The 20,780-nt window shown below is 53.4% G+C and overlaps 2 protein-coding genes across 9 annotated transcripts in view; one reads left to right on the forward strand and one right to left on the reverse strand.

Annotated features, from left to right (window-relative positions):
- Window positions 1-15,926, forward strand: part of Ehbp1l1 (EH domain binding protein 1 like 1) — an 18,563-nt gene extending 2,637 nt beyond the window's left edge. Inside the window, exons 2-20 of one of the 8 annotated variants that reach the window (XM_017795368.2) lie at window positions 600-657; window positions 846-941; window positions 1,356-1,409; window positions 1,503-1,681; window positions 1,768-1,910; window positions 2,445-2,513; window positions 2,597-2,759; window positions 2,903-3,914; window positions 5,394-5,576; window positions 6,024-6,181; window positions 6,272-6,320; window positions 6,751-7,425; window positions 13,378-13,447; window positions 13,570-13,625; window positions 13,720-13,843; window positions 14,105-14,211; window positions 15,109-15,175; window positions 15,255-15,369; window positions 15,505-15,926. In XM_017795368.2, the coding sequence (XP_017650857.1) occupies window positions 600-657; window positions 846-941; window positions 1,356-1,409; window positions 1,503-1,681; window positions 1,768-1,910; window positions 2,445-2,513; window positions 2,597-2,759; window positions 2,903-3,914; window positions 5,394-5,576; window positions 6,024-6,181; window positions 6,272-6,320; window positions 6,751-7,425; window positions 13,378-13,447; window positions 13,570-13,625; window positions 13,720-13,843; window positions 14,105-14,211; window positions 15,109-15,175; window positions 15,255-15,369; window positions 15,505-15,604 (3,478 nt within the window). In that variant the 3' untranslated portion in view covers window positions 15,605-15,926. Of the gene's footprint in view, window positions 1-599; window positions 658-845; window positions 942-1,355; window positions 1,410-1,502; window positions 1,682-1,767; window positions 1,911-2,444; window positions 2,514-2,596; window positions 2,760-2,902; window positions 5,577-6,023; window positions 6,182-6,271; window positions 6,321-6,750; window positions 7,426-13,377; window positions 13,448-13,569; window positions 13,626-13,719; window positions 13,844-14,104; window positions 14,293-15,108; window positions 15,176-15,254; window positions 15,370-15,504 lie in introns of all 8 variants that reach the window. The other 7 variants (XM_029558170.1, XM_029558169.1, XM_017795369.2 and 4 more) reach the window with 7 other exon arrangements.
- Window positions 15,927-16,730: 804 nt separating this feature from the next.
- On the reverse strand, window positions 16,731-19,656 carry Kcnk7 (potassium two pore domain channel subfamily K member 7). Its single transcript, XM_008822278.2, has 3 exons — window positions 19,237-19,656; window positions 17,300-17,698; window positions 16,731-17,066 (listed from the first exon to the last, which is right to left on the reverse strand). Exons 1-3 carry the CDS (start codon window positions 19,553-19,555, stop codon window positions 16,849-16,851), a joined length of 936 nt encoding a protein of 311 aa, XP_008820500.1. The 5' UTR covers window positions 19,556-19,656; the 3' UTR covers window positions 16,731-16,848.
- Between the last annotated feature and the right edge of the window lie 1,124 nt (window positions 19,657-20,780).

A 20,780-nucleotide genomic window follows, 5' to 3' on the forward strand; every position in this document is an offset into this window, starting at 1 on the left:
TTTTTTGAGATAGGGTCTCATGTAGCCCTCATTAGCCTGGAACTTATTATATAGATCAGGCTGGCCTTGAATTCATAGATATCCACCTGCCTCTGCCTCCCAGTACAGACATGTGCCACCCTGTGGCTGGCTTATTTTCTTTCTGGTCCTGCACTCTTCCACCTCAGAGGATCTTGCCTCAGCTCTAGAGCGGCTCTCCTCTGCTGAGAACAGGGCTGAGTTTCCAAGGGGTGCTCCACCAATATTTGTGAACAAATGGACGGACATTCCCCCCTGAGACGCGCTCTCTCTGTCTCTGTGTGCACAGGCATACACATATGCCTGTCCTTTCCTGTCACTGTCTTTTTCATAGGCCTTGCTGGCCCAAGATGTCCAATTCTCTCTGTCTGGGCCTCTGCCCTTCTGTCCCTGCCCCACCCTGCGTGAGCAGTCCCACCCTACACCCTGTGTCCCTAGATAAGTTACCCAGGACCTCTTCCCTGGGGAAGGCAACTAGGGCAGATCCCCCCACACCCCCCCCAGTGGGAGCTGGGGAGCAGAGGAAGAGGAGATGAGGAGACTAAGTGGGCTTGCCTAAGCCGCTCTCCCTTCCCGTCCAGGCAGCCAGATAAGCTGGTGGTGGTGTGGACTCGACGGAACCGGCGCATCTGCTCCAAGGTGAGAGAGATTGGCAACTGGGGGGGGTCCAGGTTGGGATGGGGGCAACAAAGGGACAGGCAGGTGGGGATTGATGGGGGAGTAGAATCAGGTTCAAGTTCCTGTTAGAGTGTACAGGGAGAGAGGAAGGAGGTGGGGGGAAGGGGAAGAGTTAAGACTCAGGGGAGGACTCAGCCTGCCTTTTGCAGGCCCATAGCTGGCAACCTGGCATCCAGAACCCATACCGTGGCACCGTGGTGTGGATGGTCCCTGAGAACGTGGACATCTCTGTGACCCTGTACAGGGTGAGTCTCGAGACCTCAGGGATGGGCAGGGATAACAATGCTGACAGAGCCACAGGTGGGTTGTTTATCTATAGGAAATAACCAAGTGGTAAGACTAAGAATTGGGGGGGCTCATTGCAAGTGGCTGAGGAGGTCTTCTTTGAGGGGGAAGCATTTACCCAACTGGAAGCAGGAAAGTCAGCTGGGATCAGAAGCTGGGGTGTGGGGCCGCTGAGGATGTAGCTCAGTGGCAGGGCATGCATGGAGCCTGGGGTTCAATCATAGTACTGCAAACACACACTCCGAGAAGCCAAGATGGCGCAGCCCAAGCAGGAACAGCAACTGTGAAGGGCCTGCCAGCCCCTCCTGAACCAGCGCAGGGCTTCCGCATTGCCCTCCCCGAAGCCCTGTGCTCACCAGTCCTTCCCTCTGCAGGACCGTCATGTGGACCAGTATGAGGCCAAAGAATGGACATTTATCATTGAAAATGTGAGTGTCCGGGTAGGCTGGGACCTGGGGTCTTGGGGACCTCAGGACAGCATTGATGTTTCACTCTGTTTCCCCCACACCCCCGGTCCACAGGAGTCCAAGGGGCAGCGGAAGGTACTGGCCACAGCTGATGTGGACCTGGCCCGTCATGCAGGGCCTGTGCCTGCCCAGGTTCCTCTACGACTACAGCTGAAGCCCAAGTCAGTGAAGGTTGTGCATGCCGAGCTGAGCCTCACCCTTTCAGGGGTGCTGCTACGTGAAGGCCGTGCCACGTAAGTACTCACCTGTCTTCCCTGGCCCTGGCCTGTGATCTCGGACCCCAGCCCTCACCCCTGACCCCCTGACTTCTGTCCCACAGGGATGATGACATGCAGAGTCTGGCCAGCCTCATGAGTGTGAAGCCTAGTGACGTGGGCAACTTGGACGACTTTGCAGAGAGTGACGAAGATGAAGCTAATGGCCCCGGGGCTCCTGAGGCCCGGGCTCGAGGCCCCCAGCCAGGTAGGCTCACAGCCTACTTTGGGTTTCGACTGCCAAGGCTTAGGATGGATGTGGCATGCCTGGGCCACAAGCACTGGTTGTGCTGGGACAGGGCCAGCTTGTGCACACTCAGTGATGGCGCTCATTACTGCCCAGCAGTCTGATTGTCCCAGCTTGGTTCCTGGTCCTGTTGGGTACCTCAGTCTTTGACCTCAGGAAATGGGTCACATGCAGTATTAGCTGCATCCTCCAGTCTTCTGCTCTCCACCACCCCATCCTCCTCCCTCCCTCCTTCCCTCCCTCCCTCCCTCCCTCCCTCCCTTCTGCTCTTTAAAGATTTTTGTCTTCACTCTTGTGTTTGTCTCTCATTTCTTCTCTCTTTGCACCTGTGGGCCTGTCTCTTCTCCAAGGCCGGGGCTGTGCCCTGAGACTGGGGCATTTCCCAGGTAGGCCCTGCACTCTAGTTGGGGGTCAGGGTAGGGCCCAAACTTCAGGCCCTGCCTTGGACTGATTCTTCTTCTCCAATGACCCCCACCACCACCCCCCAATCCCCAGATCTCTCTCGGGAGCTGAAGACACTTTGTGAGGAGGAGGAGGAGGGTCAAGTACAGCCCCAGCAGGCAGGTGAGACGAGCTGTGGTTGGGGTTGGGGGCTGGACTATGGGTCACAGTGCCCAGGCCTCAGTGTTTCCTCCCTTCTCTCCCAGCTGTCAGCTCTTCTAGTGCTGAAGATACCAGCCCTGCCCCTGTGAGTGCCCCTGCACCCCCGGCCAGATCCTTCCGGGGCCAGGGGTCAGAACCATCAGCTATAGCAGGGGGCCAGGTGGGGCCTAAGGCCCCAAGGCCCCCAGGATCCCCACCAGAGACAAGGTGAGGAACCAGTTTCATTGCTTTTAGAAGTGCCCCCTCCTATCCTCCCCTCCAGTGCTGTAGTAGTCTGAAAGGTGGCGTGGGACTGAGAGTGGGGCCCACAGGAGACACCCCCCCAACACTTCTTCCTTCTCTTTCCTCAGGTCCTCCAGGCAGCCAGGGCAGGACATGGCCCCCACCCCAGCCCCTCGGCTCCGGAAAGGCTCTGATGTCCCCCAGTCCTCAGTCCCCTATAGTGGGGATGTGGTCCCCAATGCCTCAGAGGGCCCTCCATCAGGAACGGGTTCTTCTGGGGAGACCCAGGCTCAGACATACTCTCAGGAAAAGACAGAGACCCATGGAGCCAGGCCAGGCCCAGATATTGAGGACAGAGGCTCCAGAGATGCTTTGGGAGAGGAAAGACCCAAGGTTGAAGACAGGGTCATTGGGAAGAGGCCAGAGGACAGTGGGGTGGACCCTGAGCAAGGGGCAAGAGTTAGAGAGGAGAACACTAGGCCAGGCATCATAGCTGGGGAGGCTGAAGAGAGTTCAAAACTCAGACGAGTAGATGCTGAACAGAAGTCAGAGGTGCAACATATAGTCATGGAGGGACCAGAGGCTACAGGGCTGATGGCTGAGGCAAGGCTCAGGGCAACTCCTGAGGCTCCTCCTAGGAGTTCTCATGGGAGGGTGGGGGTAAGGATCCAGGAAGGGGCTCCCAGTGACCTGAACCCACCTCCAGCTGAATCTGAAGGGCATCCAGGGAAACTCAGGAGTGACAAGCATGCTGCAGGCCAGGAGAGAGAAGGCACAGAGGCGAGGGGCAGAGCTCCTGGTACTGATAGGACAGCCCTGGAGCAGGGCCCCTCTGCTGGGGCAGCAGGCACTGGGCCCCAGGTGAACAGGTTTCATGCAGCCCCATCAGCTGACCAGGGGGTGGCATCTAAAGATTTGAAGACCCAGGAGGCAGAAGCTGAGGAGTCAAGGCTCCTGGAAACAGAGGCTGAGATGGCACCTTGGGTGGTATTAGGGACCCAGAAGACACATGCTGGGGGACCAGGATCCTCCAAAATAGAGACTGGCACAGCAGGAGCTGAAATATTGGGGTTTCAAGAGACAGAGGCAGCAAGATCAGAGGTCCTGGAGTCAGAGGCTACTGGGACAGCAGAATCTGAGGTATTGGGGACTCAGGAGAAAGAGGTGGGTGTTCCAGGGATGCTGGGAACAGGAGCTGGGATGACAGAGTCTAAGGAATTTGGGATTCAGGAAACAGAAACTAGGGGTTTCACAGTTGCAGGGACCAAGGCTATGAGAACACAAACTGAGATATTGGAGGCCCAGGAGATAGCAGCAGCCGGGGGGCCTGGAGTACTGAAGACAGAGGCGAAGACACTAGCATCTGAGGTACTGAGGCCTGAGAAGACTGAGGTTGGGGAGCCAGAAGCTGAACTATCAGAGACCCAGAAGACAGCAGCTGAAGGCTCAGGGGCTCCAGGGATAGAAGCTGAGATGGTAGGGTCTGACATGGTGGGAGCCCAGGAGACAGAGATGGGGACTTGGAGGAGTCCTGGGTTAGAGACAGAAACAGGAGAAGCTGAGACATCAGGGACCCAGTGGAGAGCATCTGTGGATTCAGGGCCCCCAGGGATACAACCTAGAATAGTAGGGGCCCAGGAGACAGAGGTGGGGGATCCAGAAGTTTCTGTGATAGAAACTGAGACAGAAGAAGCCGAACTATTAAGGACCCAGGAGATATCAGGGAGTCCTGGGGTACTTAGGGTAGAAGCTGAGACACCAGGATCCAAGATTTCAGGGGCCCTGGAGACAAGGGTAGGAGATTCAGGGGTTCTGGAGGTAGAAACAGTGGAAGCTGAGCTGTTGGGGACCCAGGAGATCTCAGCTGGGGCTCCAGAAGGGCCAGGGACAGAAGCTGAGGTAGAAGAGACTGAACTCTTGGAGGCCGAGGAGATGCCTGGGGGTTCTAGGATACTGAGAACAGAGACTGAGACAATAGAATTGAAGATATTGGGGGTCCAGGAGACAGAAGTGAGGGCTTTGGGGATCCCAGGAATAGAAAATGAAACAGCAGAAGCTGAAATATTGAGGATCCAGAAGGCAGAAATAGGGGGTTTTGAGGGTCCAGTGATAGCTGCTGAGATGGGAAAGTCTGAGATATCGGAGGCCCAGGAAACAGAGGTTAGGGAATCAGGGGCTCTGTGGATAGACATGACACAGCCTGAGATGCTGGGAACCCAGGAGATAGAAGTTGGTGGCTCAGGGATCCCAGGGATAGAACCTGAAATAGCCAGGGCTCAGGAAACAGAGGTGGGGGATTCTGGGACTTCCAGGCCAGAAGCTGGAACAGTAGAGGCTGAGGTTCTGAGGGCCCAGTGGACAGAAACTGTAGTTACGAAGTTAGAAGAGGCAAAGACAGAAACTTTGGCAATCCAGGAGACTGAGACCTGGGGAGCTCTCACAGTCACTGAGCAAAGAGTTTCAGGGGCTCAGGCAATAGAGGCAGAAGTATCCAGGACACCAGAGACAGAGACTAAAGTTCTGTTGGGAGAAGCAGAGGACAAATCTTTGACTTTGGGGCCCCAGAAAGCAGAGATAGCAGTTTCTGAGGCCCTGGAAAATAAATCTGGTATTTTTGAGGCCCAGGAAGCAGAATCTGGGGTCTTGGGAACCCAGAAGGGGAAAGAAGCTGAGGAAAGCCTCCCAGAAGCCAGCTTGATTGAGGCACAGGTGGCCAGTAGGGCAGGGGCTGGGGTACCCAGGCCCTCGGGGGCCTCTTCCCCAGAGGAGCCCGAAGAGGACGGGAGGCTGCCGGGCAGCCAGGTAGGGATGGGGGCCACTGAGTGCCTGGTCTGCTGCTTCCCACTAACCTGGGGCTGAGTGAACAATGGCTCTGCATGGACCCATCTGGTGGACTGAGATGGGGTTTGGTGGGGTACTCAGCTTCAAAAAGGCCCCTTATCCTCCTCCCTCAGGATGCCCTGGCTCTCCCACCCCACTGGGCTGCATGGAGCTGGACACCCCTAAGCTGATTTTCTGGGCTGACTCTGATCTTGCCTGGGGGCCATTGACCTTTTAGGTGATCTTGGCAGATAACTCCCCTTAAGCTGGAAACCCTTTTGCCTGGCCTCAAGGTTCTGGCCAATGGTCTCTGGTGACCCTTGCAAACTCAGAGCTGAGGCTGTTTTGTGCTAGGTCTGAGGTTCTCCAAAGGGGAAGAGGGCACAAATCCCTGGAATATATCCCCTAAGTCCACTCCTGTGTCCTCAGGCACCACCTACTCTGGTCAGCTCCAGCCAGTCCCTGCTAGAGTGGTGTCAAGAGGTCACCAGTGGCTACCGTGGTGTCCGTATCACCAATTTCACCACATCCTGGCGCAACGGCCTGGCTTTCTGTGCTATTTTACATCGGTTCTACCCAGACAAGATGTGAGCTGCCAAGGGGTATGGGGAGAAATGGTGGGGGGGGGGAGCACACCAGTGCTGTTCACTTCTGACCAGCCCCCCCTCCCCCCGCAGTGACTATTTCTCTCTTGATCCATTGAACATCAAGCAGAACAACAAACAGGTGAGATGAAGAGGGAGCCATGGCTGGAGAGAGGTATAGGGATTCAGGCTGGGGACTGACAACTGCAGTCTGGGCCACAGGACCCTGGCCTGGCTTTTGGAAAGTTTTAAAATCTTTTTGGTCATTAAATTGCTAGTTTGCCTTAGTTTCTGTTTTGGTGTTTTTAATTTTTAAAGCATGTTTTCCCTAGATGTTTTTTCCCCCTAAAACCATCTCCTGGTAATAGGGTGGATGATGTACAGTTGCTAGGTAAAGGCAAGGGCGGGCCTTGTTGCTAAGCTAAAGTTCCCTAAACAGGAGGGTGAAGACGTTGCTAAGAAAATTCTGGCTGGAAAGTCTCAGAGACCCCCTGGGCGGCCTGGCTTGGGTCTGCAGAGTTGCCGGCTTATGTTGGTCCCAGCTGCCACTGATCCGAGCGTACCCTTCCCAGGCTTTTGATGGCTTCGCGGCCCTGGGTGTGTCTCGGCTGCTGGAGCCAGCGGACATGGTTCTTCTGTCGGTGCCTGACAAGCTCATCGTCATGACGTATCTGTGCCAGATCCGTGCCTTCTGCACTGGGCAGGAGCTGCAGCTGGTGCAGCTGGAGGGCGGCGGCGGCTCCGGCACTTACCGCGTGGGCAGCGCCCAGCCGAGCCTGCAGGACGACCTGGACGCCGGCGGCCTGGCACGGCGGCTGCGCGGCCACGGGACCGACGTATCCAAGGAGCCCCGAGAGGCCGGGAACAGCGGGGCTGGGGCGATATCCAAGGCTGCCTCCAGTGACGCAGACCCGGGCTGTGCCTCCAAGGATGGCGAGGCCAAGGCTGTCAGGGAAGAGTTGGCCTCCAGCGGCCCCGGAGTGCGCTTGCTTGTGGCCCCCGCAGAGGGGCTGATGAACGGGGCTGGGGCGTCGGGTGTGGTGGGCGCTGTGAAGCTGAGACGGGCATCCGTCAACGGAGAGTCCGGGCCTGTGCCACCACCCCGAGCGCACGGCTCCTTCTCCCACGTGCGCGACGCGGATCTGCTAAAGAAGAGACGTTCACGGCTGCGGAACAGCAACTCCTCTGTGGATGACCCAGACTCTGGAGCTGCGGGAAGCACCGGACCTGTGGGACCTGGGGCTGCCGTGAGTGTCCCTACCCCTGCTGCAGTTCAGGACCTGGGGCTGCCGTGAGTGTCCCTACCCCTGCTGCAGTTCAGGATGCTGAGGAGTTTTCAGAGCAAGGCCCCAAGTGGTCCCCAAGGACAGGGATGGTGAAGGGGAGACCACTTGGCTGGATCCTGGGAGGCACTTTGATGTATCTAGGCAAAAGGCCCAGAACTAAACCTGGGTGTCCTGCCAGGCTGAGACATGTTAGTGTTTTCTAACTTTTGACCCCCAGTTTGGGGAATGCTCCAGGTATGCTGGACTGTTAAGTGAATTTGGGCCTTTCTTTCTACGTGGGTGGCCTTAGAGTGAACTCAGCAGCTACCCTGGTCCATAGCTAAGGGCCAGATTTTGTCCTCCAGGGGGCTTCTTGGCAGCTCCTCCCAGCCTCCAGATTGTCTGATTTGGATATTTTAACCCCTGAGGCTTCCAATAATGGGAGCTTGGAGGTGGGACTTCCTGCTGGGGATAGTGACTCCAGCTCAGTACCCTGTAGGCTCAGTCATGCACACACACACACACACACACACACACACACACATATACACACACACACACTCACTCACTTCGTTGTGTTAAAGGAGATGGCTCTACAGGAAGCTGGAACTGGCCCCGGGACTCACAGGCAATGGAGTCTGGCCCCAGGCCTTCTGCCTGGAGATGACAGAACGAACCGTTACACATCTGCAACTTCCCAGAAAAGGGAATCAATTGGGAAAGGCTTTCTGGAGGAAGCAGCTGGTCCTTCAGCTAGTTGACAAGATGGGCCATTTCCCAGGTGGAAAATGGAGGGTTGGGGAAATAGTTCAGTGGTAGAGGTTTGCCTAGCATTAAAGAGGTCCAGAGTTCAGTCCCCAGCACCACTAAAATAATAACAAAATGCTAGGTGTGGTGACACATGCCTGTAGTCTCAGAATTTGGGAGGGGGAAGCAGAAAGCTCAGGAGTTCAAGCCATTAAATAAGGATAGCAGAGCTGGGGCGATGACTCAGTGGGTAAAGGGCTTGATGCACAAACATGAGGACCTGAGTTTGGATTCCAGGTACCAAGTAAAAAGCCAAATGTGATGGCATGCACCTGAAATCCAGTACTGGGAGGTGGAGACTGGAGGATCCCTGGTGCTTGCTAGCCAGCCAGTTGTAGCCAGTTGATGAGTGCTAGGTTCAGTGAAAGACCCTATCTCAAAAAATACAGAGGAGGGCTCTCAAAAAATACAGTAGAGCCGGGAGTGGTGGCACACACCTTTACTCCCAGCACTCGGGAGGCAGAGGCAGGCAGATTGTTGTGAGTTCAAGGCCAGCCTGGTCTACATAGTGAGTTCAGGTCAGCTGGAACTACAGGGAGACCCTGTCTCAAAAAGACAAAAAAAAAAAAAAATACAATAGAGGAGGCCTGGAGGGATGGCTCAGCAGTTCAGAGCACTGGCTGCTCTTGCAGAGGACCTGGGTTGAGTTCCCAGCACCACATGGCTGCTAACAACCATCCAGAACTCCAGTTCCAGGGGATCTGATGCCCTCTTTTGACCTCTTCAGGCATTTCACAACATGGGTGCACTTACATACATGTAGGCAATATACTCATATACATAAAATAAAAGTAATAAAATATTTTTTAAAAAGTATGGTAGAGGGCCAGCAAGATAGCTCAGGGGGTAAAGGTCCTTGTCACCAAGACTAACAATAAATCTTAATTTTTAAAAAAGAAAAAAATAGGGTCTGGAGAGATGGCTCAGCGGTTAAGAACACTAGTTGTTCTTGCAGAAGACCTGGGTTCGAATCCCAGCACCCACATGGCAGCTAACAACTGTCCGTAACACCAGTTCCAGGGGAGCCGATGGCCTCTTCTGTCCTCCCCGGGCATTGCTCAACATGGGTGCGCTTACCTACACGCAGGCAATACACACATACACATAAAAATAATAAATAATAGGGGCTGGAGAAATGGCTTAGTGGTTAAGAGCACTGACTGCTCTTGCAGACCCAGGTTTGATTCTGAGCACCCACAGGGCAGCTACAAACTGCCCTTAACTCCAGTTTCAGGGGAATCCAACACCCTCTTCTGACCTCCACACCACTGCACGACACAGGTGCACTCACATACATGCAGGCAAAATAATAAAATATTTTTTAAAATAATAAATAATAAAAAAAGAAATTAAAAAAAGAAAATAATAAGGTGTAGAGCAATAGAGGGAGACATCTAACATCTGGCCTCTCCACACACGCATATCTTTTAAAACATTTTTTATTTTTTAATGCAATGCCCCTGGAGGTCAGAAGAGGGTGTTAGATTCCCCTGGCACTAGAATTACAGTCGGTTGTTAGCTGCCATGTGGGTACTGGGAACTGAACCCAGGTCCTCTGCAAGAGCAGCCAGTGCTCTTGACTGCTGGACTATCTCTCCAGCCCCTAAATTTTATTATTTTTATTTTATGTGATGAGTGTTTGCCTGCATATATGTAAGTGTACTACACGCATGCAATACCTGCAGAGGCCAGAAGAGGGTGTCAGATCCCCTGGATAGTTGTTAGCTGCCATGTGGGTTCTGGGAATTGAACCCTGGTCCTCAGGAAGAACAAGTGTTCTTAACCACTGAGCCATCTCTCTACCCCCCCATGCATATCTTTACACATATGTACACACAAGCATGCACCACACACAACAAAGAAAAAATAAAAAAAGAAGAAAATGGGAGGGTGCGGTTCTCAAATGGAGAGACACACACAAGCAAAACATGGCAAGCAAAGTGTATTCAGGTCTCACTTAGGGAACTGACAGTTTTCTCCGAGGTCTCCAGATGGTAGTGAGGCTAGTTGAGAACAGCCTGAGTGGCAGACCAGTGACACCAGTCTATGAATGAGGCACACAGAGAGGCCCGGAAGCATTTCCTATAGAAGATGTGTTAGGCTGTGTTATCAGGAGGTGGTACCTCTAGCCCAGCTGGCTAATGGACAGCAGTGGCTTTTTAAATCATAAAGGGGAGGCTCCAGCTCACACCCTCTGGGCCCAGGTCCCAGCATCTGGTCTTTTAAGCCAGGCCCTCTAGCCCTTGCCCCACAAAAGATATCTGACCCATGGAGCAGGAGGAGGCTCCCTTATTGGCTGTTTTCATCCCCTATGCCCCTACTGTTCTGTGGGAGGCTTTTCAGCCTGGCCCCACCCTTGGAAGCTCCCAAAGGCCTGGAGTGGGATGAGGCCAGATACCTTGAGGATGGGGGGTGGGGTGGAAACAGCTCCAAGAGAAATTCAGAGTGCTTCTAGGGCAGTCCAGCAAGGCTTCCTGGAGGAGGGGCCACTTGAAAGCATAGAAAGAGGAATTTGGGTCAGACATGAGGAAGCTTTGGAATTCCCATCAGGGCTTATGTAAGAGCCTTTGCTGCTGACATTTGCTTTCTAAGCCTCCTTTTCTGCCTGCCTTATGAGTTGGGCCATTTTTGTGTGGTTGGCTCACCCCAACAGTGTCCTCTACAGGAAGCAGTGATTCCCCCCCACTTTACAAGTGGGTACACTGAAGCAGAGGGAGATGAAGAAAGGTCAAGATCAGAGGTTCTGAGCCTGCAGTCCTAGCTTGTGCCCTCTTCTGGGCCCCACACTATTTTGACTGGCTGTTGGCTGCAGGCAAGCCACTTAACCCCTCTGTGCTTTTTCCCTGAGGGTGAGGAGCAAAGGTAAGAAAGCCCTTTGCAAAGTGCCATGCAGGTACAGAAATAAGAGCTGTGTTTTTCCAGGTGCTATTCTGCAGTGCTACATCTCCTAGGTCACATGGGGCTGGGATCTCTCCCCATTTTACATGCAAAGACACAAACAAGCCCAATGGCAGGGAGGTGGGTTTCAAGCTCTGGACTAAGTCTTGAGTTAAGACAACTGTGGGCCCTAGACCAAGACCTGTGGTAAGCTTCATCTCTGGCCATCAGTTTCCATCTCTGTAACGTGAGAATCATCCCAGCCCCATGATGTTCTTGACGGAAGTAAATACTTAAGAGACATGTTTTATAGTACCTGAGACTTTAAGTGCTTAGCAGCTCTTGTCATTAGTCAGTGTACCTTGTGTGCTGGACCTGGCCTATCTAAAGAGGCTCCCTCTGGAAGAGATGCCTCAGCTGTTAAGGGCACATTCTGCTTTTGCAGGGGACCGGAGTTCAGTTCCTAACACTCATGTCAGGCAGCTCATAGCTGCTTATAACTCCAGCTCCAGAGGATCTGACGCCCTCTTCTGGTTTCCAAGGACACCTATACTCACATGCACACACACATAAACATTTTTTAAATATCTTATTTTTTTAATGTGTATGAGTGTATTGCCTGCACGCATGTGAATGCACCCATGTCATTCAATGCCATGGAGGTCAGAAGAGGGCTTCGGATTCCCCTGGAAGTGGAGTTAAGGACGGTTGTTAGCTGCCATGTGGGTGCTGGGAATTGAACCCGGGTCTCCTGCAAGAGCAGTCAGTGCTCTTAACCGCTGAGCCATCTCTCCAGCCCCTACATAAACATAATTTTAAAAATAAAATAAATCAGGGTTGGACAGATGGCTCAGTGGTTAAGAGCACTTGCTGTTCTTCCAGAGGACCCGGGTTCTATTCCCAGCACCCACAGAGTGGCTAACAGCCATCTATAGCTCCAGGGGATCCAGACCCTCTTCTGGCCTCTGTGGGGCATTGCATGCATGTGACATTGTATACACTTACATACATGCAGGCAAAACACTCATGCAAATATAATAAAAAGTTAAAATAATAAAACAAATCTTTATAAATAAGTAAACAGGCCACCTCTAGTTAGTCAGAGAAACAGCAGTAGCCAATAGCAGGATGGGTAGGGTGTGAGCCATCATGGGAAAGACTTGGGGTGGCCTCTGCCTCGCCTGGCGACCAAGCAGACTTCCAGATACTAGAGGGTCAGAGAGGGAGGCAGAAGGAGTTATGAAAGAAATCCAGAGGGACCCCTTGCAAAGCTGAGCCAGGAAGGTCTAGTTGCTTTGGGAAGCTCAAGATGGAGGCTGGTTCCAGGCTGAGGAAGTTTTTAGGAACCAGAAGTCCCTTAGTGGAACTCAGAGTGTTAAGGGGAATTGAGATTGAAGCTGCCCACAGGCCTTAGCAGTGAGGCTGGGGACTGAGGCAGGCTGTGGAGTTACACTGTGAGTGAAGGTTTTGGTTGTATTTGAGGGTAGAGTCAATGGCCAGGCATGGTGGTCGCTGGTGAGGCCTCTGCTGGTCCAAGCCAGAGAGGGTGGTATCTGAGCCGGGGATGCCTCTCTGAGGGGTATGATAATAAGGTAGCTCAACTCCTTTAGGATCCATACCTGTGACTCAGAAAGGTGGCCAGCAGGCTCCCAGCTGAGTCAAAACTCAGGGTCCCAGTCACGGGGAGTAAGGCACAGTGGGGGCAGACTGGGCCCTAACAGGACAGAATTCACAGGTCCAACTAGCCTTGTCCTGTTCTAGAGCACAGCGGGGCTCTAGGTGTGGAAACTGATGGAGTACGAGGGTGCCCCCTTCAGGCCAGAAAAAGGAGGTGCCAGCTCAGGATAACCTAAGTCCAGATGAGGCTGCCTCATCAGGGCAGCTGTGTCTCTTCCAAGAGGCCCTACATGTGATGGTGGAAATGTCAACACTAAGTGATTAGAGCCAGGTGGCCTTCAGGAGCTACAAGGAGGAAGGGGTGAGAGGGGGAAGAAAAGATTCCTTCTGGGCCTTTCCCAGCCTTTCACCACTGACTTAGCCTGGAAGGCCTGAGTTAAGAACCCAGTCCCTGGAGGGAGAGTTTGGAGGCATAGAGGTAGGTGGATGGGTGGGCTCAAGAGCACAGGCTGGCCTCAGGAAACTAAGGATCCTATATCCCCTCTGTGTGAGAGGCTCTGGATACCTGGGCTGAGTGGGGCTGTTGGAACCCCTCCAATCCCTCATCAGCCCCCCCTTTTTTTTTTTCCACAGGAAGGCCCTAGCCCTGACTCCAGCCTTGACCCTAGCCCACTCACAGACACAGCCCTGCAGCAGCCCTCTGGTGAGTAGTTTGGAGAGAAGGGGGTGGTGACCCAGTTTAACTCAGTCTGCTCACACATCTTTCTGGATTCTTTCTGGGGTCTTATGCTAACTGGAGGTACTTAGCCTAGTGTCTATCTGCAGGTGGGAACCCTCCTTCAGATGAGCCACCCCCAAGTCCAAGAGAGGAGGCTGGACTGGTAAGGTGGTCTGGGTGGATGGAATTGTGGTACTTTCTGGGGGCTGGGGGCTGGAATGACTTCACCTGTCCCCTGCCTCCCTTTCTGTTCCTAGCAACGATTCCAGGACACAAGTCAGTACGTGTGTGCAGAGCTTCAGGCCCTAGAACAGGAGCAGAGACAGATAGATGGCCGAGCAGCTGAGGTGGAAACGCAGCTGAGAAGCCTCATGGAATCAGGTGGCCCTGGCATTTGGAAGTCTACTCCTCCATACCCTCCCCAGACCTGCTTAGCCCTGAAGCAGTTCTTGACTTTGGGAGGAGCTGGGAGGAGGCACAGTTAGGAGTCCCTTTGATAGGCGCACACTAAGCCCAGAGTTGGGAAGAGGCTCGCTAGAGGCATGTGGGTCTGGCTTCTAGATGTTATAGGGAAGCCTAGCAGTCCTCAGCTGCTCCGCCCTGACGGGAGGCAGGTCTGATGACTGTCTTGCCTTGATTCAGGTGCCAACAGGCTGCAGGAGGAGATGCTGATCCAGGAGTGGTTCACACTGGTCAACAAGAAGAACGCCCTCATCAGGAGGCAGGACCAGTTGCAGCTTCTCATTGAGGAGCAGGACTTGGAGCGGAGGTTTGAACTGCTGAGCCGGGAGCTGCGGGCCATGTTGGCCGTTGAAGAGTGGCAGAAAATGGTGGCGCAGCAGCACTGGGAGCAGCTCTTGCTGTCCAGCCCAGGCCCCACACCCAGTGAGCTCAGGACCGCCTACACTGGATAATCTTAGCTTACTTTGGTCTAGGGCTAGTCACTGCTTTCTTCTTTCAGTATTAATAATAAGCCATCTTAGTAATTTTTTTTTTTTTGAGACAGTATCTTGCTATGTAGTCCTAGCTGGCCTCAAACTCAGAGATCCTCCTGCTTCTGCCTCCCCAGGGCTGGGATTAAAGGTGTGCACCACCATGCCCACCCCTCATATTATTCATTTTCTTTTTCTGTTCTGTCTCATTTACTACATAAAAGTTACCCTAAGGCTGGGCATGGGGTTTTCTGGTTTTTTTTTTTTTTTTTTTTTTTTTGAGACAGGGCCTCCCTGTAGCCCCAGCTGGCCTGGAACTCACTAGATAAACTAGTCTGGCCTAAATCTCACAGTGCTGAGATCTACCTGTTGGATCTGCCTCTGGTATGTGGGATTAAAGGCATATGCCTCCACACCCAGTGTTTTTTAATTAATTTTTTCAGAACAGTTTTAGCCTACTGTGTTCCATCTAATGATTTTTCTGGTCTTTTGTTTATTTAAAGAGGGAGGTGGGTTGGGCATAGAGCAACTAAGTATCCTGAGTATAATTAGAAATCAGTTGGAATAGAGAACTTGGAATGGGGACTGGGACTGAGGCCTGCCCAGTCCTCTGTGGAAACTGATAGAGTGGAACAGGACTGTGGAGTGGTCAGCAGCCCTGGGCACTTCTGGTCCCCTTTCTCTGACTTGGCAACTCTATCCCTCAGCATTGAGGAGCAGGACTTGGAGCGGAGGTTTGAACTGCTGAGCCGGGAGCTGCGGGCCATGTTGGCCATTGAAGGTGGGAGATGGGGCCGCAGGGGTTGGGGACAGGATAAGGCGAAGGGGACACCTCCTGACTCAGGCTTCTTGATTCTTAGAGTGGCAGAAAACGGTGGCGCAGCAGCACCGGGAGCAACTCTTGCTGGAAGAGCTGGTGTCTTTGGTGAACCAGAGAGATGAGCTGGTCCGGAACCTGGACCACAAGGAGCGGATGTGAGTCAGGGGTCGGAACGATGCTGGGAGTGGGAGAGACCCCAGGGCATACTCCTGGAGTCGCCTGCGTGGGACTTCTGCAGCCTCTGTTAAGTAGGGCCAAGGCTTCGACTGACTTGAACCCTTCCTTCCCAGCGCGCTGGAGGAAGATGAGCGCTTGGAACGCAGCCTGGAGCAGCGGCGCCGCAAGGTCAGCCGGCAGCTGAGCCGGCGGGAGCGCTGCACGCTGAGCTGAGCTGAGCTGAGCTGGGCTGAGCTGGGCTAGCCTCCACCCTCCTGGAAGCACTCGCCTTCCGTCTGTGCAGCGGAGGATCTGGACCTCCAGAAAGCGGAGCACAACCTGCAGCCTCCAACGTCCCGTCAGCCTGCAGAAACAGGACAGTGGTGGGGCGCCTGCGCCTGCCCGGTAGTATTTATTTGTTTCTCTGAGTGTTTGTGTGTGGTGCAGACCCCCCTCCCGCGCGTCTGCAAAGGGATGGCTGATGGCTCTGGACCTGTGGCCCACATCCTCCTCCCCTTCCTTTGCCTCTGGAACAATAAAATTGGACAAGGACAAACCAGTGCCTGCCCTTTCTCAATAAACCTTCAAGAAGAGAAGAGGATGGGGTCTAGGCTAATAATGCTCTCTATGAGACGCTATCCGAGGCCAGAGGGTTCCCAAGATGTGGCCTTCCAAGGATGAGGGCCAGAGGGAAGACCTAGTTTTGAAAGAAAACCAGAAAACAGACGGGATGGTGCAGTCCTGTAAGTAAGCTCCATACTTGGTAAGACGATCAGTTCAAGGCCAGCCTCAACCATGAACGGAATATGCAGCCAACCTGGGCTACTTGAGAACTTGTTTCAAGAAATTGAAATGAGGTGTATGGTGGAAAAGATAGCTCTGTGGTTAAGAGCACTGGCTGCTCTCTCAGAGGACCAGGCTCAGTTCTCAGCACCCACATGGCAGCTAACAACTGTCTGTAACTCCAGTTCCAGGGGATCTGATGCCCTCTTCTGACCTTCACAGGCATTGCATGACACGGGTGCACTTTCATACATGTGGGCAATACACTCATACACATAAAATAAAAATAATAAAATATTAAAAAAAGCAAAACTCTTGTCTCAAAAGCCTGACAACCCGAGTTCAATCCTAAATGTGGAAGGTGAGAACCAATTCCACAAAGTTGCCCTTTGACCTCCAAACATGCCCCATGCTGTGCATGCAGGAACATACACAGAGAGAGACTGGATTTCTTAAGACTGAAGCATGCCTACCCACACATTATTTATTCATTTATTATTTATGTTGTGGTGCTGAGAGTTGAACTGAGAGCATCCTGGTGAATGCTAAGCAATCCATTTTATTTTTGTATTAACACATTGTTCCCTGGCATCCATAACTCCTTCCCACTGTTCCCTAGACACTCCCAAGGGCCTCCTCAGGGTCCTCCAATTTAAATGAGCTGAATCTTGTCATCTGGCTGGAGTCAGCAAAGCTCAGGTCTGTTCTGATACTGGAGTAACTTGTTCTGAGGCTGGGGTGTCAGGAGGCAGGGAACTCAGAGCCAGCTCATCCTGGCCTAGTATGTCGCCTTGGTCCTCAGCTGCCATAGGGCCACTAGGCTCAAAGAATTTCACCATGGTACAGACTTGTGGCAGCTCCGAGAAGGTCTCTACAGCTAGCAGCATGGCCAGGAGCCCTAAAAGTAAGTAACCTAGGAGAAGAGGTGATTAGTACAGTTCTTAGGGTGCTCATGTTCCCCCCAACTTCCCACTGTGATAACCCACCCTGGCACAACTCAACACTGCCCTCAGGATTCTTTGGACTACAACACCCATACCATGCTATAGGGTAGGATCTCTACCCCTCTGAGTTGCAGCTCCCCTCCCCCCAGTGGTCTATGGGAGTTGTAGTTCAACTCCACCACCCTCCTTAGCCTGGACTCACCAAGAAGTGCAAACTGTCCAAGGTGGTAAATTGCTGGATGCAGGCCACGTCCATGGCCAGGCAGTAGGTCCCCTAGGCCAATGGTGCTGAGTGAACCGAAGCAGAAGTAGATGGCTTCCAGCAGGCTGCAGTCACTCTGTATACTCCACAACCCCAGCGCTGGCAGCAGCACAAAAACACAGGCCACCAGGAGGCCCAGTACTGCTGCCTGAAGCAGGGCAGCCTGGGCTGGTGCCAGGTGCCAGCGAACGGCTACCCAGGTGCCTGGGCAACCAAGTGCAGGCATCAGGCAGCAGCGTAGGGCAGCCACAAGGGCTAGGGAGGCTGGCAGTCCCAGGGCTGCATAGACCACACAGAAGGCCTTTCCACCTGCCGATAGTGGGGCCATATGCCCATAACCTGGAGAAGAGAGAGACAGTTGGTGAAGTTTTGAATGGGATGCTTGCTGGGGGTGGGGGTGGGGGGGGGATGGGAGTAGGTATCTCATTTTCTCCATCACCTCCCACAGGAGTCTGCCCTCTGGTGGCTGAAATTACATGACTTTTGGCTGGAATCCTCTTTATGTGGGGAGCAGGTCCCTTAACCTCTCCAAGGCTACTTTTCCTTTCTGGAAATTTGAAGGACTGAAAGCTATCCCTAGGCTTTTTGTAGCTGGGACAACTTAGAACTGATGGTGTGTCTTTGAGAGATCCTCCCTTCCTCCCCTTTTCCCTTGTTCTTGAGGGGTGGGGGAATTCCAAGAGCCTCATGCATTCTAGGCAAGTGCTCTACCACTGAGCTATAATCCCAACCTGATACTGGCTTTCTGAGAGATTCACCAGCTTCTTATCTTAACCACCTGGGTGGACATCCTGCTCTAATTATAGTGAATCGGGATGTACTCTACATCATCTACTTTTTTTTAAAAAATTTATTTTATGTGTATGTGTGTAGGTAAGTGCACCCATGTCGTGCAATGCCTGCTGAGGGCAGAAGAGGCCATCAGATCCCCTGGAACTGGAGTTACGGACAGTTGTTAGCTGCCATGTGGGTGCTGGGATTCAAACCCAGGTCTTCTGCAAGAACAGCCAGTGTTCTTAACTGCTGAGCCATCTTTCTAGCCCCCTACATCATCTACTTTAACTCCTCAAATGTGCATCCCATCTTCCTGTGTGCTAGATCTAGTGCCAGATGGACTTGAAAGTCTGCCTGGTTTCAGATTTGTGTGTGTGGTGGCGGGAAGGGGAGGCAGGTGGGAAAGACTCCAAAGAGACAGCACAGACGGCTTTCAGAGTGAGAGAAGCAGGATGGAGGGAAGGGAGAAGTGGGAGAGTGGGGCATGCTGGGAGAACAGGATCAGCTGGTCCAGAGGTAGCAAACTCCAAAGCGCACAGGAGCCAGATGTGAGATAAGAGTGCTGAAGACAGGGTGGGCTGGAGAGCATATGCTCTAGAAGCAGACTTCATTCTGCTCCAGCCAGAAGTTAGAAATACAGATTTCAGTTAGGAAGACAGTATTTGTGGGACAACCAAACGAAACAACGTAGGGCTTTGTTTCTCTGTCGCAGAGCTTATCACCCCTTCTCCCCTCACCCTGTCTTCAGTGCGTGGTCCTCGGCTGTGCTTCCTCCAGCATCCCTCCATCCAAGAATCTGTCCCACCAAGTTGCATTCCCTGCCTTGCTTCTGGCCTATGAGGTCTGGGGATCTGGATTTCAAAGAGAGCCTAGGGGTGGGGCTGGGGAGGTCACACCCCTCCTGGCAGCTTAAGTGGAGGCACCAGTTGGGGTGTGTTGTGTGGGGAGCCCCAGTTGTGATGTCAGGCCTGAAAGAGCCTAGGCTGTGTCTGGTGCTTTGAGCTGGGGGGAGGGGGTCGGGGCGGGGGCTGCACTCTAGGGCTCTTAGGGAGCCATAGTTTCAGGATCCTTGTCCTACTAGGTGTCTGGTGGTGGCGGCCTACCGGTGGTGGTGAGGATGCTGGCAGTGAAGAGCAGGGCAGAGGGCAGATCCCAGTTGCTTGACTCTGAGCCGTTGCCCAGGCTGGAGACTCCATGAGCCTGTGCTCTCAGGGCGGTACTCAGAAGCTCCTCTAGTGCTTCAGGTGGCAAGCAGGCCTTGTGCTCTGCCTGGAAGGTAGCCAGCTCCGCCTGGAGCTGGGCCTGGAGCTGGAGTGCTGGAGGGCCCTCTAGGGCCTGGAGCACCACAGCCCCAAGGCCCATGGCCAGCAGATGGGCCATAATGAGGAGCAGGTATCGGGCCCAGGGCCTCAGAGCCCTCATAGTGTGGCACTGAGTCTGGGACGCTGTGGGAGCCGGCTGTTCCACCACAGGCACCTGGGGAGAGGTGCAGGGCGTGGCTGGGAGGAGGTACTGCGTGGGTAGGTGGCTGAGAGAAATGGGGTGAGTGTGAATGGAGGGAGGTGAGCTGGAACACTACTCCCAGTTTCTGGGGCAAGACATAGCAGCCGGGGATGTGGGGGTAGGTGGAGGAAGGCGCTGTGGTGAGGGTGAGGGCCAGGCGAGGAAGACAGTCTGGAGAGGGCCTCACACTTAGTCCTGTTCACTCAATATGTATTTTTTTTTTTAATGTATGTGAGTGTTTTGCCTACATGTATGTAAATGTTGTAAATGTCTATGGACGTCAGAAGAGGGCATCAGATCCCCTGGAACTGGAGTTATGGATGGTTGTTAGCCGCCATGTGGGTGCTGGGACTCTAACCCAGGGCCTCTTCAAGAGCAGCCAGTGCTCTGAACCACTGAGCCATCTTTCCAGCCCCATGTTCACTGAATCTTCCATATTCCATTTCACTCACTCAGACACTAAGAAAGATGACAGGCACTGAGGAAGATGACAGACACAGGTCCCTTCTCTCCTGGTGCTGTGACAAGAAACTTGTACTGTCTTACATTCCATGGAAAAAACACCCAAGTAATGGGAGTAGTCTGTGGGAGGGCCAGCTTCCCAGGAAAGCTCTGTGGCAGAAGTGAGGAGTCAGTCATGGGGGGCAAGAGCCTGGGGTATAGGAGGACCATTACAGGGAGGAGACAGAGGATACAGGCTTTTAAAGATGGCACCAAGGAGACCACTAGGGAAATTCTGGGGCATCCTGACTAGGACAATGGTGGCCTGGGCAGAAGATGAGATGAATGGGGGGATATGGGAGTGGGGAGAGGTAAGAAGACTCGGGGGACGGGAGCATCAGGCATGGCTCCCATGAGCACTGAAGTAGGTGCATCAAAAATGAAGGACCCTGGCTAAGAGCACTGGGTGGGACTAGGAGAGCACAGAACCCCAGGGCAATGTTGGGAATGCCAGGCCATGCCACCAAGTGGGTAGATTTATTCTGCATATATTCAGATCATGGGCTGGAGACAAACCCAAGGCAAAATCCCAAGATGCCACCCAAAAGGCTATGGGCTTCTAGGTTGAGCTCTATCTGGGGTGGGGACAGCATGACCAGGGAAGGTTTCCTATGGATGACATTGCAGTTGGGCCCAGAGGACA

The sequence above is a fragment of the Nannospalax galili genome, unplaced genomic scaffold (assembly GCF_000622305.1).
Source record: "Nannospalax galili isolate Female #2095 unplaced genomic scaffold, S.galili_v1.0 scaffold1328, whole genome shotgun sequence".
NCBI lineage: Eukaryota > Metazoa > Chordata > Mammalia > Rodentia > Spalacidae > Nannospalax > Nannospalax galili.